At 36.6% G+C, this 24,700-nt stretch overlaps 1 protein-coding gene across 8 annotated transcripts in view; it reads right to left on the bottom strand.

The window, feature by feature from the left end:
* The window catches only part of LOC139968781 (synaptotagmin-7-like), an 89,464-nt gene that overhangs the window by 36,099 nt on the left and 28,665 nt on the right, over positions 1-24,700 (bottom strand). For 2 of the 8 annotated variants that reach the window (XM_071973159.1, XM_071973179.1), the window contains 4 exons: positions 21,639-21,858; positions 12,734-12,757; positions 10,990-11,106; positions 1,150-1,278 (listed from right to left, as the gene is read on the bottom strand). In XM_071973159.1, coding sequence (XP_071829260.1) covers positions 1,150-1,278; positions 10,990-11,106; positions 12,734-12,757; positions 21,639-21,858 — 490 coding nt within the window. Of the gene's footprint in view, positions 1-1,149; positions 1,279-5,036; positions 5,486-10,989; positions 11,107-12,733; positions 12,758-21,638; positions 21,859-24,700 lie in introns of those variants that run through there. The other 6 variants (XM_071973183.1, XM_071973168.1, XM_071973201.1 and 3 more) reach the window with 6 other exon arrangements.

Here is a 24,700-nt window from a genome sequence, read left to right as displayed (position 1 = left end):
AAACACCTAGAAAGTACAATGTTTGGGCTGAAGTTTCTTACCAAGCCTGCCATGGCCATGGCATTTAGACTCAAATTATCTATAAGCCTGACATTAAGCACGACATTCAGACTATATCATTATTTATGTATCTTTCTGTTCTAGCGAGGCATACCACATTGCAGTGATTTCACTAACGTGCATGTTTTAACACATCTGTCACACATTTCTATGATAAAATACCCAAGCTTCAAACTTTTGGGATCAAAATGCCAATTGATGCATATTACAAAACTTATACAATTATGGGTTGTGGTCAAAGACCCCCTTGGAAATTATGAATATTAAATAATATTTAGGTATACATCTCTGGAGCAGTTTTTCCCTTGAACAACTTTCCATCCTGACACGTACTGTATATATATATATATAGTGTGCACAGATCAAAGCAATAAAATATTAACGATTGTAATACCAACTGATGCACATCATAATGTAACTTATTCAACTGGCACACGTTGTGTACTCGTAAAACACTGTGTTGGATAACATATGCTTACAAATTTCAAACATTTGACATATATGGCAGTCTGTTATTTGGTAATTTTAATATAACAAAATAACAAACAGCCTGCAGGTGTCCTCTATGTTATCTCACAGGCCAGTTTATTTGTGTGTGTATGAGAACACAAAATTAGGAAATATTAGCTAGCCTTTACTCTTTCTTTAAATTTCTCATCTAACCAACCAATTTTTAACCATGATCCTAATAATTAATGAACCAATCTTCTGAAGTTTTATGTTTTCTCTCATTTTGAATATGGAATTACTGTTTGTTTCCAAAACAATTTTGGCCACGCATTAATTGTTTACATAGTTCAGCATGTGGCTCTAGCTGTTTCTTAAACCCAGATTACTGCATTTTAGCAAAAGTTGACCAGAAAATTTTTGTGTTACCCCACGAAATTATCACTTCCTGTGATATTTAGTTACACCGCTAAGTACAAACTGATCTTTGCAATTTTTCACCTCCAGGCATTGTTTCAAAACTTCAAGCATAATGTTTGCACCTTTCATTAGAAATATATAATATATAAGCAAATTTAGCTGTAAGGAAGAAACGGGTTCACAATTGGATGAGAGTAAAAAGATGAAACTGAGAAAACCTACGATCTGTTGCCTTCATCGTCGTCTCTGATGGGTGTGCTACTGGCAGGTGTTAGGGACATGGACCTTGGGCCCCGTGGTTGGACCTTCTCAAAGGTAGTGGTAGGCTTTTCATCTTCAGATGGTGTTAGTCTGTATGGATTAGTAGACAAATGAATGTTGGAATGTTAATTATGAATAAACAGAAACAAAAAAAAATAACACTAAAGAATGTGAAAACATGCAAAATATTAATATTTTGATCATTGAAATGAATAAAACAATCAACAGATACCATGGTGACTTTGTAAAATTACTTCTGATACTTTTAAATAGCAAACAGGGTCAGGTTATAGACATTTTGGCATATCCAACCAAAGCATTCAAATTTTACTGTGTGCATAACACATTAAATGCACCTTTAAATGTGCAATATATATATCTATAAATATATATATATATATATATATATATATATGACATATATTATTATATATATAATATATATTAAATATTAATAATAATATTATATATATCATAATATATATATAATTTGAAGGCAATGTAATTCTTTAATGATTTATTTTATTTTGAGAAAAAGAAACCTTTTCATTCAGTGCCATTGAGCTATTCTTCGGCCAAGTTAAAGCTAAGCTAGCCTTAGAGCTAAATATTCAATTTCAAACATTCTCTTTCTTTCACCTGATTACCATTCATGTACAGCTAAACTGACATCAGAATTAGGTCAGTCTGCACCACAGCAATGATTAGTCAAATAAACTAAATATCACACATAATATCATATCTATTCTTGTAAAAAAAATTGTTTTCTTTCGAAATGTACGCATCATTTTTTTGAAATACTAACATGGCATAATTTTCGATATCTCAGCCATGATAAGCCATGATAAGCAAGGTCATAGTAAGGTGGGTTTTTCATCCAAGAGCAATCTATGGTTTTCCCATCTGAAATGACTATTTTAAAAATGAAAAGATTCCAAATTTGTGTCAAAATGTTGAATTGGACCCCCCCCCGTCAACTTGTAAGTTTTAATCCATAAGCCCTTGCGGGTTTCTCCCACATTTGTGGTCGCTTAAGCGTCCTAAAAATAACTGCTGGTTATTATTATTATTATTCTTATTAAGCCAAGGACAAGCCATAGTCTCCACCAGATACACTGTAGCATGATATTCCACACACACGCTTTCATACCAATAGCTAAATGTGAAGGAACATCCACAACGTTTTTACATACTGTACAGTCAATGGACTTTCCTACAACATTGCACTGTTGAAATCACTCAACAAAAACAAAAGAATGGACAAAGACAGAACAGAGCAAAATCTTCTTTGAAACCCCGGATCAAATTAATCCAAAGTGTTTAAAAACTTAATTCTTAACTATATGCATATTAGTTTCAACTTAAATAACGATAACAATTGTGCCGAAAGACGAGACCTGAGTTTGTTACTCGGAAGCTTTTAGGCACGAAAAGTCATTTTATCTTTTATTTATTGTCGTATCAAATACATAAGTATATGCAGCAACAGTAGATATGACTCAGATGACATATAAAACACGATACCATTAAGCTAAAACATCAATTGTGAATTTCCCTGAAAGATCATTGATCCAAGTTTGAAGTAACAAAACATCTTTTTTCCCTCCCATCAATAATGCTGCCATAAGTCCTTGGTCTATATAGCAAGCCTACATTTTTTCCATTGACTAGAATTGAGAGGCTCTAGTGACAATTAACAGTCAGGTATAGCTGGATAATTTAATGTGCATCAGAGATATTGGCCATAATCTACTATGCATGTATATGAGTCATTTGTCTGTAAAATATCCAAAGACAAAATTTTGGGAAAATGAAAATGATTTTATACTGCTGACAGTTCACAAACTATGGAGTGTGACCAAAAGTGTCAAAACTTTCCAATGGGTTGCAGGATTTTTGAAGACACTGGAAAAATCGAATAGTTCAGTGGATATAACTTGCAAAATATATCTACCAGTATCAAATGTTCTTACAGTCTATACAAAAACTACAAATATTTTTAGCATTTTAGTTTTTTTTCCTTCTTGACACAACCATTATTTCTTTCATAAGTGCCATTATAGTCCAACCAGGGAAGCTGCTCGCTGGTCATACAAATACTTAAGAACATATTTCTTTGCATATTAATTATTATTTTAACTGAGACAAGACATTTTTTCTTTTAACTCCATATAAACAATAGAGCACCAAGCTTGTATGACACTCAACAACAGTTGTTCTTTAAAATTTGTAGTGGATTCTAAACATGTTTATTAAAGCAGCAAAGTATTGATGTTTTTTTTTCATTGACTTTTGTGTAGCATAGGATTATCTGACCTAATAGGTCTGTGTGTTAAACTAAGCTGTTCAGTCACTTTTATTGATCAGTCTCAGAAACTTTAAGGAATATTTCTCAAAACTTTAAATGTGGCAGAGAAATCCAATCTGGCTTGATAGCAGTGACTTCTCATTACAAAATATTAAAATTAGTTTTGTCCCTAGCGATCATATTTGAAAAATGCAACATACTACTTTAAGCAGATTCGGTCGAGGAGAAAGAGCCGGACATGGCCACTCGAGATGTTTAACTGACAGCTCAAAAAACTATCCGAGGAAACGTCCTTTGTGGTAATTTAGCTGCACTTTCTTTTCAACAAATGCATCGCTCAGCTTTATGAACAGAAAAATTATAATTAAAGAAACTTCTATCTTTTGCTCTACAATTTGGAAATATTTTTCAAATTGAATAAAACTGCAATCTTCTTAAATTTAATCGCAATATTTGACGGCTCGATCAAAAGCGTTCAGAAACGTGCAAGAACTGTACGCCAAGTTTTTTCAGCAGATGCATCCCATCTTGCAAATATTTACATGTTTAGTTGCAAACATAAGGACTGTATTGGACTAGTATTTGTTCAATTAAAACAGTGAAGTTTATCCAGATATTAAGTGTTGAATAAAATGCCTGAATGATGCATGAATGAACACAATCTCAACTGTGTGTACTATAAATAGAGCTTCATCTGTAGTATCCTATCAGTCGGTTCCATTAGACCAAGAAAAGCCTAATTCTTGATATTATTTGGGAAGTATCATAGCGACTCGCCAATCCATGTCAAATATCTAATTTCATATACGCAATCACTTAAATGGCAAATTAATTAACTTAAAGTGATGAAAATCTTCAATTTAATGTGTAGATGAAATATTCTTGGATATGGCTACCACCCTTGCTCAGTCTATAATTTCAAACTGTTTAATTAAAAAAACACACAAATTTGGCATACAGTCCTTATGTTGGCATTTAATGCAGTAGGCAACAAGTTAAAATCTCAGTAGGGTTTTGTTAATGTTTGTTAATAAACTGAAGCTGAGGTCAAGTCTCCCTTTATACAATAAACTCTGCATTTTAGACAAAGCAAGATGCCGAGCACAGTATTTCATCACAATAACATTTGTCTGATTTGACAATTGTTTTCATGCAACAAGTTAAAACACCAGAAGACACTAGATAGTTTATTTTTATAGAGCAATAAATTCAAAACATCTCCTAGAAATTGGAAGATTCTTTGAGTGATCATTAATTAGCATAACTTTGCCAACGATTAAAACGATTGCGACACTTTGGCCAAGGAAAATCCTGCTCTGCAAGTTGACAGAGCTACCAAAATCCTTGAGAATTCCATAAAACATAAATCAAACGAATCATTATAATATCGTTGCAAAAATAATGCATTTTGATCATTAATTCCTTGCCTCACAGATTCTGCCGATCTCCGGGCGAAAAAAAAAGCAAATCAATTTTTCACCAATATATTCCCAAAGATCACATCAAGATCCACGACTACAAATCGAATCCGTGAACTTACCCGTTTGTCTTGCAACAGGTACTACAGTCCTGCACTGTGCAGTCCCCATAAACGAGATGCTCAAATTTCTGATGAGCATCTTCGAACAGCTCTACTAAACCCAATTCTGGCCAATCCCATTCCATTTTGAAAACCCCCTCATTGATCCTAGAGACGGTTGAACGGGAACAGTTTTTTTACGCTACTCCCTCGAACGACGGACGTGACACAGACTACTCTAACAAACTAGCGACGGCATCGTCACACCGCATTGCGAGATCCGACGAGGAATAAACACGATGTTATAAACGTAAAATAAAACCAGTCTTGTTATTCCTCTCCAAATATTTTCATTGATGCTATGAAAATCGGCCGCACGTAGCAATATTACTAGCATATGCTGTTATAAGAGACTACATGCTGTGAGAAGCTTCCAAATTAAAACGATGAGATTTGAGAGAAATAATTGGCAAGAACCTTTCATTACATCTTTCGTGCTAAACTTGGCTAAAATAGCCTCTTTTTTTTTTTTTAATTAACGAGGGTACGACGACTGTGTAACATCCGACGCACAATGGGCTTAGTATTTACACTGCTCTATCAGAAAACAATGACCCAACTGTTACATCTGGCAGTCGATTGGTGGCAGATTTTTCGCCAATGAAATCATGATATCCCGCCAAAATGAGCGAGATGGAAGTCTCTATGTCAACGGAATGGACTTATTAATAGCCATTAATGAAATTTGGTGAAAAGTAGCTTTTGCAATATGTGATGCAAAAAATTGCAACTGGGATGCGCGCTCGCTTCTGGATCGAGTGATTGATGAGATGGATGGATTTAGCCTGTACTTTGATTGTATATATATATAGTATACAGAATAGTGCATAATAGTGTCATAAATGCAAGCCAAAAGGATTCAACTGTATGCTTTAGGACAGGAATTAAAACTAGTGACAAATGGAGATAATATACAATGTTTGTTATAGAAGCCATTGGATATTTACCGGGGGGGTGGGAGAGGGGGGGCGTTAATCAGTTAGAGGGATTTTTTTCACAATCCAAGATGAGAGAAATAAAAAGTTGTATTCAATTTTAATGGTAATCAGTGTTTGTTTAGGATTTACAACTCTGTGTAGTAAACTACCAGGATTCTGTAGAGTTGCATCTTGAGACATATTCTATTTATGATGTAAAATTTAACTGATGGGTACTCTTTTGCAACTTAATATTAACCTGCAATTTTTCGATCCTTTATAGGATGAATTTTAGGCATAAAATTATAGTGTTGATATGTTGTAGACCATGATTCAAACACACTGTCATCAAGCCAGGTTGTAAGTCTATAACAATTCAATGTCTTTGAGAAATCACCCGTTACACAGCGGATGTTCATCAATTAAATGTGACCTTTAGGTCAGTGCCAGCTCAGATGCAACTTAAAAAACTGAATGGGATAAAATATAAGACCTCAAATGACATGTCCACAATCGCTTTCAAATTTTTAAAGGACAAATAGTCTTAGAATGTCGTCCTATAGTACCCTGTTCTTAACATGGAGGCAGTTAGCACAACGTATTTTGGTTAGAATTTTTAAAAATGGATTAACATTAACATTTTAGGTGTCTACTGAGTAAGTCATCCTGAATTTGTATCAATCAATTTGTATAGGATGTACTATAGTAAGTATAAGGTTAAGGGAATGTAAAGGTGTGATTGTTCAACTTCTGAGGTAATCAAATTACACAGTTCATTAATCAGAACCTGTTTAAGGGGGGGGTGGGAGGGGGGTGATGTTGAGGGTGCAATGTTAAGTATCTGTATTATCTTTGTTCTATTCAATTTTAACTACCATTTCACATTTCAAAGTATTTTTGTATCTAGGAGTTTGTTTTTAAGGCCTTGGAACCATTTCGTAGACGGCTGAGTGGACGCGTATTGCGTAGCTGTTAATTAAGAATTAGTATATTTAGCCATGGTGATACTTGGTACTTAGAATGCCAATCCGAGGGCATTTGGAGGTAGGGTGTGGATTGTGGAGTACATGCACTGGGCCTAGTATAACCAGCTATCAGAGCATATCATATTGTCTCTTACCCCTACCTTTACCCCTGAGGCTACCGATACCAATACCAACCTGCCACTTCATCACATCATTGGATAGGAGTAACATGTTGAGGTACAATGAGGAGGTACAATGTTGAGTATTAACTGTATTATCTTTGTTCTATTCAATTTTAGCTACCATTTCACATTCCAATGTATTTTTGTAACTAGGAGTTTATGTTTTAGGGGCTTGGAACAATTTCATACGTTAATGTTTACCGCTGAATGGCGTATTGTGTCTAGTAACCTGCCTAGTAACCTGGGCCTAGTAACCAGCTCTCAGAGCATATCATATTGTCTCTAATTACCCCTACCCATCCCAATACCAACCTGCCACTTCATCACACCATTGGATAAGAGTAACATTACATTCCCAATTCCATCTGTCCCTCATCTTTTCCATTACAACCCTCTCCTACTCTCTGCATTCTCTTGAGTTCTCTTCGCTTCTCCATCTCCCATTCCTGTCCTAGTCTTTTATTTGGGGGGGGGGGGGGAGGAGGGGTGTATTTTTAAAACTAGAACACCAATGGTGCAGAAGCTCCTACCTTTTCGAGCTTAAAAATGTATGGCCCACGAAACCAATTTTGGGCCCATGAGGGATACCCCACCCCCCTCCGTTAGCAGAACCCTTGCCACACCACTGGCTATAATTCCTATTTTCCCCTTTAAATCCTATTTTACCCACTCTCTCAGACAATACCACTGACCTACCCTATTAAACTTTCTCCCCTCTACCTTAGCAGAAATAACTTCACAAGCACTCCTCACAAGACATAACTTCACAAGCTGCCTACATACCTCAGGCTCAAAGACTTCTAAGAATCGGCAAGTGCTGATTGGCTATAGGGCTCTCATGCTTACAGTTCAACAGTTAATAACAACTCCCAGTCCTGCTTTAATTCCACTAACAGCCTCTGCAGAGCTTAAACACAAATGTAAACAAACACTGCAGAGACTGGGAGACAAATTAAAGGAGCTTTGGCAAAAAGTGAAGGCTCAGATTTTTTTTAAACAATGGGGATTAATTGTAATTAACTTTTGACAAAAAATTTTTAGGCATCACCTTATTCGTACACAATCCAACAATCATCAGTTCAACTTTGAATATGATCCATCAAAATCTTGAGGAGATTGAGATATTTGAAAATATTACAAAGAATGACCCCGATGACCCCCTAAATGACATTTGACCTCAATTTTCCGAACACCCCTCGTAACTCTCATCCCGAGGAACGTTGTGACCAAGTTTCATTATAATTGGCCATACACTGTACGAACAGGAGCAATTTGAAAATATAGGACCGCGGCCCGGGCCACAAAAGACCCCTAGTTGATCTTTGATCTCAAATTCATGAACACCCTGAATGTAAAACTACCATAGTACTATCGTGACAAACCCTCAACATTGTACCATGGAATCTGTAGGAGAAGAAGCATTTTGCGTATTTCCACAAAATGGCCCATTACGGCCCACAGGTGACCTTTGACCCCAAATTTTGGACCATCTCTGATGGCCCTACACCCAATGGTCCTTGTGTCCAAGTTCTATGAAATTCCATCAAACACTGTGCGAGTGGCAGCGGTTTTACCAATTGTTGACGGATAGAGTGATAGACGCTGCACTGTAACAATAGCTCACACCAGCATGCTGGTATGAGCTAAAAATTTCCCCAACTTTTTCTCTAGCCTGTTCCTTCCCTAGCTTACATTCCATATCCTCTCTTCGGCTGAAATTAACGGAATGTCATCAAATGTTATTACAAGATAGACTTGAGCGGCTATCATATATTTTAAATTTGACTCCTTCAAACATTCCCAGTTTCTTCTGGTCACTCTCGTTCACTAACAAGCACTAACTTATTATTAGTGTCTTCCTACACATGAAGGAAGGTATCCAAATATTGACACCTTACAGGAACTTGGATAGCCTTGAGACCTCTTGTGATTCTCAAAGGTATCAGGTCACGGTAGTCACATATTCCGCCTGGCTTCAATTGCCAAAAAAATTGTTAACACACCCACATGGTAAAGGTAGTTTAACTAACTTATCTAAAAGTTTGTGGCAGTTACTGTAATATGCCATCAGGATACAGAATGAAGTGCAAAGTGTACCTGGGGGTGTGGAAGGGGGGAGGATCAAGGATATGCAAGAGCCCAGGAGTTCATCAAATTTAAGTAACTAATATATAGAAAACAAAGCTAGTAGTTCAATCCCCAAACCCACTTACCTGTTTTGGGAATTTGTTTACCACGCACTTACCTCATATACATATATTCATTAATCCTCTAATACTACGCTCAAATTTTGGGCAAATCTTTAAACAGGGGGTGTGGCTACCATCCATCCAGGCCCTGATTCCTCCTTCCTCTTTAGGATGCATATATATATGTATATGAGGGAAGCAAGTGCGTGTTACAAATCCCTGTGTTACAAGAGAATAATTACAAATATTCCAGCTTCAGGTTACCTGTTAGATACCAAACTTATTTCATGTTTGGAATTATGTATCTCCACTGAGGACTTACATCAATAATAATCAAGAAAAGTTTGGTGATTTTAACCTTTTTAACATTTATAGCTTGAATGCTATAAATGAAATATTCTCAGTATGATATGATATGATATATCATATATAATATTATATATATATGACTAACAAGGGAAATAATTCATGTTTCATTGAAAATTCCCCATCATCAGTGGAGAAAAATACATGTGTTTTACAAAAGACAGCATGCTTTCCTTGGCTCAAATTAATTAGATATCTAGATAAAAAAAAAATAGCTTTAATTTATCATCCTCACCATGCCAAACCTTGAATTAGCATTATTACTTTGCGTTCTTGTAAAATTAAGGTTACTATGTATTGAAAAAAGTTAAGTCTTCAATTCCAGCCAATTTTCCTGATCAGCCATATCTATCTGAGTTACAATCTTTGTTAACAAATTATCGATGTACTTTTACTGCTACAACGAGACTTGAACAGGCATACGGTAAGATGACCATAAATGAAAATAATGTAAAAGTCAAATGAAAAGTGAAAAATGAAAACTAAAAGAAAGCGAAGAATTAGAAAGCAACGGGCAAAATTATAACCACATGAACTGTTAACATGCAAAAAAAAAAAAAAAAAAAACAGTGAGAGATTAAGTTTAAACTTGCATTCCTTCTTAAACTGGTCAGGTACATGTTTACTTAAAGTATGGATTACTTTTTAACTTGAGGCAGTTGTATTGTTACCATGGTGATTGTCATCACTGAGAGGTTAAAAAGGCAACACTGATTCCATCTGAACGTCATCAAAGGAGAAAAAAAATTTAAAAAGGAAAACTTCTTCTCCACGAACCTCCCATCTTTCAACTATCTTAATCAAGACCTTGAATTGAGACACTTCATATTTATTATTTCAAATAATGCTGATGGCAATGCCATTTTTTTTTTTCTCAAAGGCCGCTTTGTAATTTTGAAAAATGCGTAGGTTTTATCCTCATGAAAACAGAAATGCTCCTCTCGTTGGTTGAATTTTTAATTATGATATCACAGTATATAATATTAACTAGGCCTCTTATCATAAGTTTTTTGAGTGGTTGATGAGCTAAAAAAAAACTATTTTGAAACATTTGTTGAAGCCAGGATTCTATTGATGGATCAAAAGTTGGTATCAAGCGCCATATTTAGTTTAAAGCAGAATATTTGCGAAGATTGTTTTTTATTTTTTCATACATAGCAATATTTACAATGGGAATTACCAGCAAACTTTCTTCATGACAATGCTTTAGAAGGAATACAAGTAAGCATAGAAGAAATAAATAAATTGTCAGTGAAAAGTGAGAATTGAAAAAGAGAAAGGTGTAATTTGCATACTTAATGTCCGACACCGAGTGGTATTTCCCAACAGTGGCAGCGGTGGCTATTAGGGGTGCAGAATCTGTTTCAGTGATGGGTGTTAGTAGAGGGCTCTCAGGGGTAGCTTCCTCATCCCTATAGAGAGAGACATAAAACGTGCAGGAGAAGGGTGTAGCAGAACATAAAACAGAGCATGCAACAAAAAGAAAATTAAAACAATAAAGCAATAATTAACACAAAGTGAAAAAAGGAAAGACAGGCAAATATTTTGAAAACAAAATCAACATAATAAAGGCAAAGGAAGGATTAAACACATGAATAAACAACAAAATGAAGACTTGAAGGCCCAATACAAGAACAAGTCAATTGTTAAATAAATATGAGCAAATCAACAAAGTATAACAAAAGAAGTAAATGTGCAAAGAAAGATTGAAAACAAAGAGATTTCGAAACAATTTAACCTGCTTTTGGTTTTTCAGCGATTAGTTTAATATGTCATAAGTGTCCCACTGCTATCACACAGACTGTGCTATTTCATTATGAACAGAATGATACGATTATAAACTACCCAGCGGTGGTTATCGTGTGACTTTTCACGACTATATATATATTTTTTTATTTATAAGTTGAATCAACTTATAAGAATCAAATTTTACTCTAGAACACCATTTCAAGGTATTTGCACGAACCAAAAATCATTTTGAATAAAATACATAAAAAGAGAGGTTTTGCCAAAGTATTGTTATCAAAATTTACTTTTTCGAAAGACATAATCGTAATTTCAATTCATTTCCTTAGTTAATATACCTAATCAGGTACCAGTATACCGACTGTAAAATATCAAAAATTGACAGAAAATTTGTCTAACCGAGAAAACAAATTCCAGTTTTTAATGACCACGATTACACAAATTATTAAAAATTACCAAAATGGCTAATTTTTGGGACCCAAATTCTTTGGTAACCTTTTGTTTATCAGGAACTGCTTTCAACTCCTCACTTTTTAAAGGTCTTTTACATACTCCACATGCCATTAAATTATTGCTAAAACCTGCAAAACAGATGGCACTGTACAGTCTTTCATTATCCGTGAATGAACACACCATTTACAGCTGATTGATTCAACACTATTGGCTTTGCTAACTTTGTCTCAATTCTGTCTGAGTGTATAAGAAACTCATATCAACTCATACTAGGTTTAATTATTACTATCTCTATCTCTCTAATTTTTTCCTTTTTTTCTTCTTCCTCTGACTAAAAGAAACTTTTCTTGCATGAAAGGATAGAGCCAAGTATCTGGATTTAATCAGATTGTGGGGAAAAAAAAGTTCTAGTCTTGGCTTTTCTTGTGCAAAAATGTTATATAGAAAGATGCTGTTTAGTATTTTAATTAACTTTAATTCAAATTCGAATCAATTTGGTACTTTTATGTTGATTTTCCATCGGCTTTGAAAACTTGAAGCTATTTTTATTGGAGGAGATTGAGAGTGCATAGCCGTGAGTATCAGAGTTTGAAATCACTATTCAAGCACCATCAGCATCTAACACAAAGTTGTATTTGGAAGGAGCGCCCTCTATTTCAGAAGTAGACATTGCTGAAGGCATAAACTGCATTGTAAAGGATAAACACTTTGAAACTGTTAGTATATTGCTGTGCTGTGCTGAATTGCAACCCCTGCTGCCTGCCACCTGCCACCAAAAATTGTAAAAGCAGAAGAAAAAGGTTCCCTGCCAAATATAAATTTGGTGATAAATTTTGTTACCTGAAGAAGCCATACCACGGAGTGCTGAAGTTAAAATATACATTGTAAAAAAAAAGAGACATTATTTTACCATGCAAAATAAAAACTAGTATTTGCTGTACTAAGATAGAAAGTTAATTATTCAGATTTGCAATTGTCATTTATGTACAGTGGGTTATTAACACCAGTTTTACATAGATGAATGAGCAATTAATGAGTTTGAGTGGTTATGGCTTAAAATAATTACCATAGCTACTACAGCAAAGCTTTGTTCTCAGAAGCAAATACTACAAAGAGAGGATAATTTTATGGTAAAAGCATTCATGATTTTAAGTTCTCTTAGTATACTTTGTTCACACTTCTGTAGTTTCCTAAAATATTCTTTACAATGCACAGGTGGGCAGATTGCATCCCACTCACATCTTCAGCCTAAAGAGTTTTCAAAACCCTAAAAGCAAATGCAGGGTGACAGAACAATATATTAAATAATATCGAAAGGTTAATATCAGAGCGATGCGTTCCTCCCAACCATACAATATAGATATAACTGAAGTAATGAATTCATTGAATGACCGAACTATTATCGTCCAGAGTGTAGGAATAGCCGTAAGTGTTGAGGCCAGAGAACTGCATGGGTACAAACTTTAACTATAGCCCGGCAGCAAGATAAAATTTGAGGCCACCCCTGCTGTACATACACACACAGTAGATGAATTCTTTAGGTCCATGTTAATGATTTGCTTCCTGTCAGTTTCTAACACTGAATTCATTCATGCTGCATATCACACAGATCCTTAGTTTTGGAATTTTTAAACTATTTAGTGTCTGTTCTAACTTGCACTCTGAGCAAAGAAGTGCTCATAGCTCAGGAACAAGTTAAGTCTCTATTAACCAAGGCTCTGTTTATACAACACTCAATTCCCTATCCACCCCTCATCCCCCCCCCGGCTCTGTTTATAACAATTCCCTATCCATCCCTCACCCCCCCACCCCTCCCTGGCCTTTCCACCATCTCAGTGTACTCTTCAATTTTATGTTCTAGTAGAATCTGATACCATTTCTCTTTCACAATTATAGGAATATATACATTTATTGTTTGTAAAACAAGGTGGCGCTCTTCATGTTTACAGCTTCTGATTTTTATTTTTTTAAATACAGCGATAGCAAATGATTACCAGCAGAATTTGTCTCTGGAGTATAAACTTGTATTGGTCCCTTACAGAGTTACCTAGGAGCTAAAATTTAGTATGTTGCTATCATAATATTTATGTAAAAAGTGTTTATTGTAGTACATAGTCGGTAATAGAATGCCAACTGTTACTTAATATCTAGTGTTGGACTTCTCCCTGATGACATCAGTTAACCACCTAATGAGTTTTGCCTGAATTAGACTGGATTGCATAAATGTTGTTAGAAATAAACTGTAAAATGGCTTCAAGGAGCAATGAATGACTGGATTGTAAGTCAGCTTTCATGAATTGGGGAATCTTTTTGGCTTACATTATAAATATCACTCTGTGTGCCATGAAAACATTTGCTTTAGTGCTGTCACTAGTTTATGCAAACATACTCAAACTTGAGCATTAAAAGGTCAATATTAGACCTCAGAAGTTTAATAATACTTCTGTCAGTAATTGTTAGATCCTAAGAATATTTGCTGTCTCTTAATTAAGGCATATTTTGTTACTAATATTATCACAGGTTGGCAAAGTGTGGCCTGTGCCCAAACATTCTACAGCCATGAGATAGTTTCAAAACGCACATTAATGTGGCCTACTAAGGAAGCCTAAAATATCATCATAATTTTTGTATCTGAAATTAAACCAAACAAAAGGATGAATTCACTGAATCACCAAGAGTAAGAACATAAAATTTGGGAAGTTTGTGTAAACATTATGGGTCCACTTGTGATAGGATATTTCAATATAACCTGATGGACAATGCAACTATAGGTCTACCTTGCTGATCTGTTTTGGATTTTTTAGCCACAAATATAATGTAATATTCAGCTTTTGTCATGCAAGTTGGTCATTCATAATTTGTCTCCTGTTTTTATTTATTCAATTTTTCCAACAAACTAAAAGGAGTCAAAATACTGAGACCTTACTGGAGGTTTATCGATTTTTTTCCCCTAATATCTCTTCATGATTTCATTGCAGTCATAGCATCTGTTAATAGCAGTTGTTCAGATAACAGTGCATACATGTTCCATTTTATTGTCAGGACAGAATGACCTGATTAGACACTATGACTTTTCGCAATGTAAGGTCTACTGATGGGACACTATGACCATCAGCATTGTCTGTCCCTCTGATGGGACACTATGACAGTTAGCACTACATTTGCCACTGACGGGACACTATTACAGTCAGTGTTGAATGCTCCACTAATGGGACACTATGACAGTCACCATTTTATGCTCTCATGGGACACTATATCAGTCCGTGTTGTGTACTTGTACATGCTCAACTGAAGGGACATTGTGACAGGAGTTGTGATAACTGCTATTAAGAAAAGCTTAAAGCTTAAATTTTGCAATGATTTAGAAGGACATTTAATAGTTAGAATGGAAGCATGTAAGACATTCTCACTTGATTCTAAGTCAACTTTACCTGTATGCTGATGATAATCTCCTGTGCCCCCCCCCTCCCCCTCTCTTTTTGACATCTTCAGGTTCGTAACTTGCCATTTCCCTTTCAGATCTACAGTACCTGCTCTGTAAGGCACTTCAAAATATCTAATAATTACCTATGCAAGAGCTGATGCTACTGTACTCATCAAATAGATATATTAGATTTCAGCTATTCAATGGTCCATGGTCACCTTCCATTCTTTGATTGACTTGAGATCTCTCTTCTCAATTTTCTTTTTCTGGCCAAATATTTGTCTAATTTTTTTTTTTTTTTGCTTTTCACAAAAATACCCACTATTTGTAACCTTGTTTGGCATTTTTAACAAAAGAAATGTCAACATCTGATAAGCATCCAATAAAAGATGGTGTGAAATATATTGTCAAAAGTTACCATCTGTACAAAGTGACTTAGCTTTCCTTTTGTGCTAGATGAAGGTCACTGGGAAAGCTATACAATTATGCATTATCTGTCATTGAAGTATTACTATCAGCCTACTCAATGAATGCTGTTGTGTGTAATAACAGCACAGTACATATAAATTACATAATTATCATGATATCAGTGGACAACCTTTTAGTACTTTTCAGGAATAAAATCCTTAAACTTGATTCAGCGGCCTGATTTTGGTGTTAGGTTGTAGGTTTTGCGGTTGTGGGTTACATAGGCTATTAATATTTTATTTTCTGTGTTCTGAAGGGGTTAGAAGGGGAGGGGGGATTATAGTTAGGTGATGTACTTTAATTGGTTAAGCCCTCCATTTGAAAATCCGCTCTTTAGTAAGACTGACGTTCATTTTTCGCCACTGCCCACTTCTTTCACCTTTCAGGGTGATTAGTCTGGAACATTAGCCTATGTGTTATGTAATCAATTCGCCAAGCCTAGCAAAGGAAACGAGGGTGAAAAAGTCACTGGCACAGCTCAAATTTCCCCCGATCTGGGCGAGAGCATATATATAAAATGCCCGAGGCAGATATACAGTTATGGCAATGGTATCAAAGGGCGCATTCTCAATTGCCTGCATACTGCCCGACTGTTCACGAATTGACAGAGCTCAACCGTTATTAAACACAAAGTCCTGGATAGGCGGGCGGGCGTACGCGAGTGCTTTCAAATTATGACTGATCCAGATTTTGTCAGTTTTTAAGTCGCTTCGGCTTCAGTTGGGTAAACTGAACAAGTAGCATTTTTCCTGACCAGCAGTTTGTAGCACGAGTGGGGTGGTTCACGATTGAACAGTTTTAAACTTCTCAGTGTTGAACAGATGTAACCTGAATCACAGGATAATAAATGCATGTGGCCTGCAATAATTGCTCTGGACAGTCATTAACAGAGAATAAAATAACATCTATGAATACTGTACGGATCTACTTAATCCACAGTAATCCACACTTAATCCATCAGCAAATTATATGTGTTCAGTTAAAATTTACACATTTTAAACTACATTTACACTTTATCAAACAAATCTTTCACTTTTTTAAAGACCTTTATAATTACAATATAAACTTCTTACAAGTAAGTGCTGTGAATATCATATCATAATACAATGTATCATCTGCACAAACTTCAACATACCATATGTTAATCTAATTCCCTTTTTACTCTCTTTATGTACAGAAACATACATTTATAAAGAGCATTCTCATTATGAAATTTCCATTATTTTGTTATATTATAAATTAAACGACTCTACTGTATTAAGCTATATAGTAAGTTGATCACTGTAATTAATCAGGAATTTTTATAACATTTTGCCATCTGAACATTCTCCACAATTTCGAGACTGATGTCTATTTCAGATGGCTTTAATTGTGTTCTTTCTGTAGTGATCCGACTACACTTAAGAATTAATGTGGCTTTACATTGTGGCTAATTAGTCTGTAAATAGTAATCTATGCCATATGCCATATGGGAGGGGGGGGGGGAAACCTTGGTGATGGATTGTCTTACCCTTAATGTATTAGGTCATATAGATTTAGTAATGGGAAAAATGGCTCCCTCTACTAGGTGATATGATAAACTCAAGCACATTAACGGCACAGTAATGGTTGTAACATATCACTGCACACTGAGTCTCTGACTGAGTCTGGTGATGAATCACTCATTTTAGTCGTCGTCAGGTTAAAGTTACTACAGTCAGTAGTGTTTAAATACACTGTGCTGTGGGTATTGACCGCAGCTGTTATGTACTGACTGTACACTAGTGTCTAATTACCGACGGTAGCAAGCTGTGCGTGTATTTTCTGGGATCGATGGTGGTGTGTAACACTTCTGTTACACCTTATTCGAAACTAGGTCAGATTACCGGCATGAGACATTTCTTTTTGCGCGAGTCTTCACACCCTTTAACATGTCTGGCGTGATGATGTCTTATTGCAGTCACGTGAATGTTTGTAAACATATGCTTTAAATAATGGCGTGCAACAGTAACCAAAACATTAAAAGTACTTACATAAACACACAAGAGCCATTTTACATACTTGCACATTTTGCGGTACATAAATATGATCAATAATTTCTAGTCTGCTAATCTCATTCCTTTAATGGTCCATAATTGCTAGGTTTAGTATCACATTACAGCTCTGTGGGAGGGATGAAGTATTTAGGCCTCATTTTGGCAATTATTATGAATCGCCGGATTCATTTGTCAATGTCATATGGTTCAAAGTTTGTGTTTGTCAGTTTGATATATATTTCTTATAATCACTATTAAGGCCTATTTGCAGTGGCGGAGCTAGGGGTATTGGTCAATTTGGGGCCAGAATGGTCTGTATGGGTGCTTTCGACTTTATCTAAGCGGAGCGCCATCACAGGTTGGCGCAGAGCGTACAGAAATTTTTTGAGTAAAGATACTCCCTAGATCGCAGGAAATGACCCTTTCTGGGCCTTGCTAATTTGCAGATAAACGAAGAATAAATAGGTATCATCGCCAACAAAATGTGACAAATGTCAAAAGGTAGATGAGAGCGCAATAAAAAAGTGAATAATCACGAATAAGTAAAAAGTGGTGAGTAGCTGAAAGGGCGCCAGCAGTCCATTTGAGTCCGTCAGGAGGGCATCCGCCCCCCCCTCCCCTGACTGTATGGACGCTCCGCCACTGCCTACTTGCTGTTTTTGATGTAAGTGTGTTTTGAACATGCATCTAGACCCATCGTACTACGACAATAAAACATATATCTATGCAGAGTCACACTCGCCCTGCTTGGAAACACTTAAGAGTATAAGTATATTAAAATGTGAAGGCTACATTTCAAGAGCAACATGTAGGTAAAGAAAAGGGGCCAGTCAAGTTTGTGGACTTGGCTTCAGTTTGTTTCAACTATGGGATAACATGGTTGTCAATAATTTTGCCTGAGTGTTGTATTTATTACTGAAACTAGACAATTAACCTTCATTTTGCCACATTCACTCTCATAGGCGTAGGAGACCAATTTGATTTGGGGGGGGGTCTGTAACGACTTGCCCGAAAATATAACATCTTAATGTGCATATCAAATAGGCATTCATCGGTTATTACATCGCCTGCCAATAACATACAATCATTTGCCATTTTATTACCCTCCCATATTGGTTATAATTATTGGGGAAGTCCGTACAATAATAATGATGATAATAATATAAGTTTAACCATTGAAAAACACATTGCAAATCATATTTCTTTCAGGAGGTGCCCGAAAAATTCTCAGCATATTGCTCGAATTTTTTCAAAAATATTTGGTTGGGGGGGCTGCAGCCCCCCCAACCAAAGTTGAATAATAACCAAGTTGAATAATATTAGGAGATTAAACTATATACGTATCTGCTATTGACTGTTCTTCAGAAGGCAGATAGCTGGCTAAGACTAAAAGTGTAAGTAAACTTTTATAGCCTTTGTGAGGACGTATTAAACAGACTTTTCTCCATTATCCTAAAATCTTTTATCGCATATTGACTAGGCCGCTAAATGTACACGTAGTCCGATGTTACACGCACTGCGGGGCGTGACCCAAACGTGGGTCACATCTACCCTTCGATGGGTGTCCAGACTGTTCCAGACATTGGAAACTTTATCTTTATCTGGTAAATCAGGCTCGTAGTCCAAGCTGGCTTAATTTCATGCAGTTCTGAGCATCAATGCCGAGTGTGGAACACTGGTGGGTCGTGGCTCAATCCTAACGAGAAATTCGGGGCTCGTGGGTCTAAAAGTTCATCAACCACTATACTCCATCTTTAATGATTTTTCGGTCATGTAGCAAGACTCCAGGAGGACGCTCCAGCAAAGGTTGCTTTAAGAGAAGCATTGAGATACACCGTTGCTAAACCAGCAGGAAGGCCCGTGACTACCTTGCTTGGAAAATAAAGTCCCAATTCAAGGATGTTAACATTAACAATTTCGAGGAAGCAATAAACCTTGCACAAGATCGTGATAAGTGGCGGAGGTTAATCACTGAGCATGTCGGATAGACGAGACTCAACTTACTACTACTACTGTAGTCAATCTACATAGTAATCTGCTGTTAGGGGAGATTGTAACCAGTTAGCCAACTGCTTTAATCTGTTTTCCCTTTGAAATAGCCTATATATAGCTCATTGTGGGCATATTTACTACACATGTGCAAACATAACAGGCTTTCACATGTGCATGTCAAATCACTTTCAGAGCTCTGCGTAACCATTACGATATAATTGAAAGTCACGCATTGATGTTAAAAACACTTACAAGTGTGACCATTTGAAAGTCAACGATCAGCTTATTCAGATACCAGAATTTTACCAAGTTTATGGAATCTCTGTAATAAACTACCAGTTCAAATATTTCTTGACCTGTTCCTGAATTTGACACCTTGTCCTCATTGTCCTAATTTCTGACAGAGGACCAGCCACAGAACACGTCTCTCTGCACCTCTGAAGAAACACCATCAGATACTATGGTCATTTTGTTTACATATATATTTCATGAGTTTGTGGAAAAGCTGTGCTCACTGAACTTTGATTAGGAAAAACTGCAGCTGGTTCAGTACCTGGCAGAGTTTAATATGCATACTTAATTTCTGGACATCGGATGCAAGATTGTTATCCATTTACAAACTGGCGAAGTGCTAAAAATTTATACCAGTGGTGTATAGGTAGACTAGAAAAGGTGCCTTAAAGTGTTGTAGGAGACAGGTAAGAGAGGAGTGAAGTAAATATTAATTATATTCATAGATTAATTAACTTGACCTAAATAGAAAACAAACTTTTTTTTGCAAATAAAAGGGTCAGATGTCTTCCCTGTAGCAGAGACTAAATCTTGGCACCTACATTGTTATCTGCCATGCACGGTCTGAGGACTCACCCAGTTGGGACAAGTTTTTCTATACTGTAGTGTCATGTCCCACTTACGAGCAGTCGTATTGTCAGTACGATGCAGTATGAATATCATGTTTCTATCAGATCAAGGTTAGGAACTGTTTGTACTGTCAATACCAGTGCTTTGAGAGCATGATATGGCATACAGTTTAGAGGGATATATTAGCATTAGGAAATTGGCCCAACCGGCTGGAGGAGTGAAGGCAACCTCTAATCGAGCGATGATCTCTAAGTCATAGATTCATCAATACACACAACAGGTACTTCCAGCCACCCACAAATTCAGCATAGATATTTATAGTTTTAACAATGAATGATCATGTCCATAATTTGTTTGCAAATTATAAATTAAATATGTATGAAGGTTTTTGATTTGCCAGTTCCGTCTTCCATAAAGAAAATCAAAACCACGGTATCCATAAAAATTGAATAAGATTTTGCTAATACTGTACATAGTAAGAGTAGCCTACTGAGGGAAGTTGAGTCATTGCAAGTATCTAGCTATGATAAAAACTATGATAAATGGTTTGGTCTGTTTACGAAAAGGAAAAATTGTGATTGACATTGATTTGTATTGCAAACAATTTTATGAATATCCAAATTTAACTAGAAAGCATTCAATAGTACTTTACAGCACATCTGTAAACTACTGTCTGAAATGCAGGCCTGCATAAAAATTTGTCATATATATTACTAAATTTAGTTAACCTTATGACCATATTTGCCTAGCAATTCCTGAACCTCCAGACAAAAGAATTTTTTCTTTTACAGTGGCATATTTTCTTAGCAATTAATATATTAATAACTATACAATTTCCTGTCATCAACAGATAAATTTACGGATGACGACCTTTGCAAATCACATCTTCCCCTGCACCCGACCTCAAAATGAATATATATGAACGACTCGTTAAATTGCACAGCCTCAAGATATATTCACATGAACATTGATGAGCTGTACCTACCGGATGGTAGAGTCTTTCGTCAGGAGAGGCTTAGTGCTCCATCTTCTCTTCTCTGGTGCAGGCTCGACGTCTTCAAACTCCCTCGGGTTCTTTTCAGTCGAGCCGCTCTTCCTTCGCCATTTCCCGAAGAGGAGCTTACAGAATCCGCATAGTGTGAGGGAGACGGTGAAACAAGCGAGGGCGGCAGCTGCTATAAGTATGAGGTACCATTTATTAAATTCTGAAAGAAAAAAATGAGAAAAAAAATACATGTTTTTTTTCTTTTTCCACTTAAAAAGTGTCACCCCATAGAGGTACTACTCTGCTGTAGAAATAATTTAGATAAATACAATGAAAATTAAATTTATAATAGTCAGCATGAATTGCAGTATTTTAAAAACAGGTGTAGAGAAGTGGTGGAGGTTATAGAGTTCCAAACAATGAAGTGAAGCAAGAGCTAAGAATGGGTGTTAAGTGGGTGATGGGGGCAGGGACTTACTATAAATAAGTTTGAAGAACTTTGCAACTGGCAGAGCTCCCAATTTTAAGGTAAACATTATCTTTTTTAGTGACAAAACTTGTTTCCAAAAGTACTTTTTCTCAAAGTTCTCACCTTCCGAGATGTATGCAGACAATGGCAAATAAGTTAAATTAGACAATGTGATGTCCCAGCGAAATGAAGTGCTTTGAAGGTGGCAGCACAATGCTTGTTGAAGTTAGAAATTGAAATTCCAAAACTAAACTGGATTAGATAGCTCAGCAAACTTACAGGCAGTCTCCTCACAACTACCACTGTGATCTTCTACCTGTCACCTGGTAAGACTAGGACACTGACCTATGAAAGGTGACCGGTCACATCCAGGACAGTCAATGTCTCCTTCTCATTATATTACCCAAAGTGTCTACAATAGTTGTGTACTTTACAGACCTTTCAAGTTGCCCAAGAAAAGATACAGTATAGCAATGAGATGCAAGTCGAAGTGTGAAAGTGAATTTAGTACTTCCTCCCAGACCACCCACTGACGTATGTTTTTCATCCCCCTTCCCCCCCCCCCCGCCCCTGTTATACTTTTGACTGTCACCTTTCTGTCCCTGCCTCACTGCCACAACCTTGAGGATTAAAAATCTGAAGAATCCAAGAACGCAAAGTCTAATACAGCCCTTTATAAAATCTAAATTTCTTAATGCAAATTATTCATCGACAACAAAGTCAGAAGAGACTGAAACAACTAGATGACGATACAATTAAAGAAGGGGATCATATCCAGGATCTGCCAACAACAACAAATATCCAGCAAATTATTATAATTAAAATTTAAGGTTTGAAACCGATACCTTCCAAAGTCGCACAGAAAACTAAGCTGGCATCATATTTCAAATTTCTGAGTGCAAGGGCAAGACCCCTAGAGATACAGATACAGTAGCAGGATGTAATTATATCTTTAATGCCAAAATTGTCAAATAATTTTTTAAGCAGGTTATTATCAGAATGTGTTATTTTAAAAAACTCCCATGATACTTTTTTGACATTAATTTCACAATGTTTTTTTTTTCTTTTTTTTTAATAAGTCCTATACAAATTAAAAGAGTGAAGTTAAGGAAGTGTGTTCTATTCTATTGAGAAAACACCAAACAATTTGAAATCTTCCCAACTCCTGTTCCTCTCTTCCTCTCCCCACCCTCACCCTCCCCATTCCCCACCCCTCCTTATTCCCCCACCCCTCCCTATTCCCCACCCTTCCCTATTCCCCCACCCCTCCCTATTCCCACTCCGCCCTATTCTCCCACCCCTCCCTATTCTCCCACCCTCCCTATTCCCCACCCTTCCCTATTCCCCACCCTTCCCTATTCCCCCACCCCTCCCTATTCCCACTCCGCCCTATTCTCCCACACCTCCCTATTCCCCCACCCTCCCTATTTCCCACCCTTCCCTATTCCCCACCCTTCCCTATTCCCCCACCCCTCCCTATTCCCACTCCGCCCTATTCTCCCACACCTCCCTATTCTCCCACCCCTCCCTATTCCCCCACCCTCCCTATTCCCCACCCTTCCCTATTCCCCACCCTTCCCTATTCCCCCACCCCTCCCTATTGCCACTCCGCCCTATTCTCCCACACCTCCCTATTCTCCCACCCCTCTCTATTCCCCCACCCTCCCTATTCCCCCACCTTCCCCCTCTCTGTTCTCCCCCACGTTCTAAGGTTTGTCCTAGCAATGTTCAAAAGTATATTGGTGAGTGAGTGACAGTCTGACATGAAGGCACACTTTAAAATTGCATTCATTTTAAATTCTAGTTTACATACTAACACAAGTTCACAGACTATTCTTCCTTATTTCTTGCCCCAGACAAATGAAAGTCCTGGAAATTAATGACAAGTTACAGATACTGAGACTATGAACAAGATAATACTAATTATCTTAAACCCTTTGCCTGACCCTCTCTCAGGACGTACTGTAACATGATACTTCGGGCTGATCATGTACGTATGTACATGTATGTATGCCTGAAGTAATATTGAAAAAGGCTGAAAATTAATTTATTTTACAAGCTTTACATTTTTCTTTGATATAGTAGGAACTAACGCTCAGTATGTCTTCTGTCACAGTTTAATTTGGCATATACTGTACATAATGTGCAGTACAAGTTAACAGTGTTAACTGGACCTGACATTGGCACGGACAGTGTTTGCCCATCCATGCCTGACATGTCATCCGAAAAATGCTGCGAGAAATATGACACTACAAACTTCTGGAATGCCTTGTTGTTTTTTGTTCTTCTAATTATTCAATCAAATTTTGTATTTTACATGATCATTGTTCAAACAACTTAGGTGTTATTTTCTCTGGTCTATTTCATAACGACTTCAGCAATGACGTCTGACAAGCATATATGCTTCCACAATTTGAGATACTATACAGGACTAGAAGTGACAATTTAACTTCTGTTTCTAATTCTATAGTTCACCATAATGTCTGAGTTTCACTTTCTACAGTATTATCCCTTCTAAGCATCAACAATTGTCCTAACTTTGGTATACATACACAAACTAGTTGCCATCCTTCAATTTCCTTCCAGTTCTACG

This window comes from Apostichopus japonicus, chromosome 1 (genome assembly GCF_037975245.1).
Source record: "Apostichopus japonicus isolate 1M-3 chromosome 1, ASM3797524v1, whole genome shotgun sequence".
Taxonomy (NCBI): Eukaryota; Metazoa; Echinodermata; class Holothuroidea; order Aspidochirotida; family Stichopodidae; genus Apostichopus; species Apostichopus japonicus.
The sequence above is the reverse complement of the archived record's forward strand: the minus strand, read 5'-3'. Positions and strand labels throughout refer to the sequence as shown.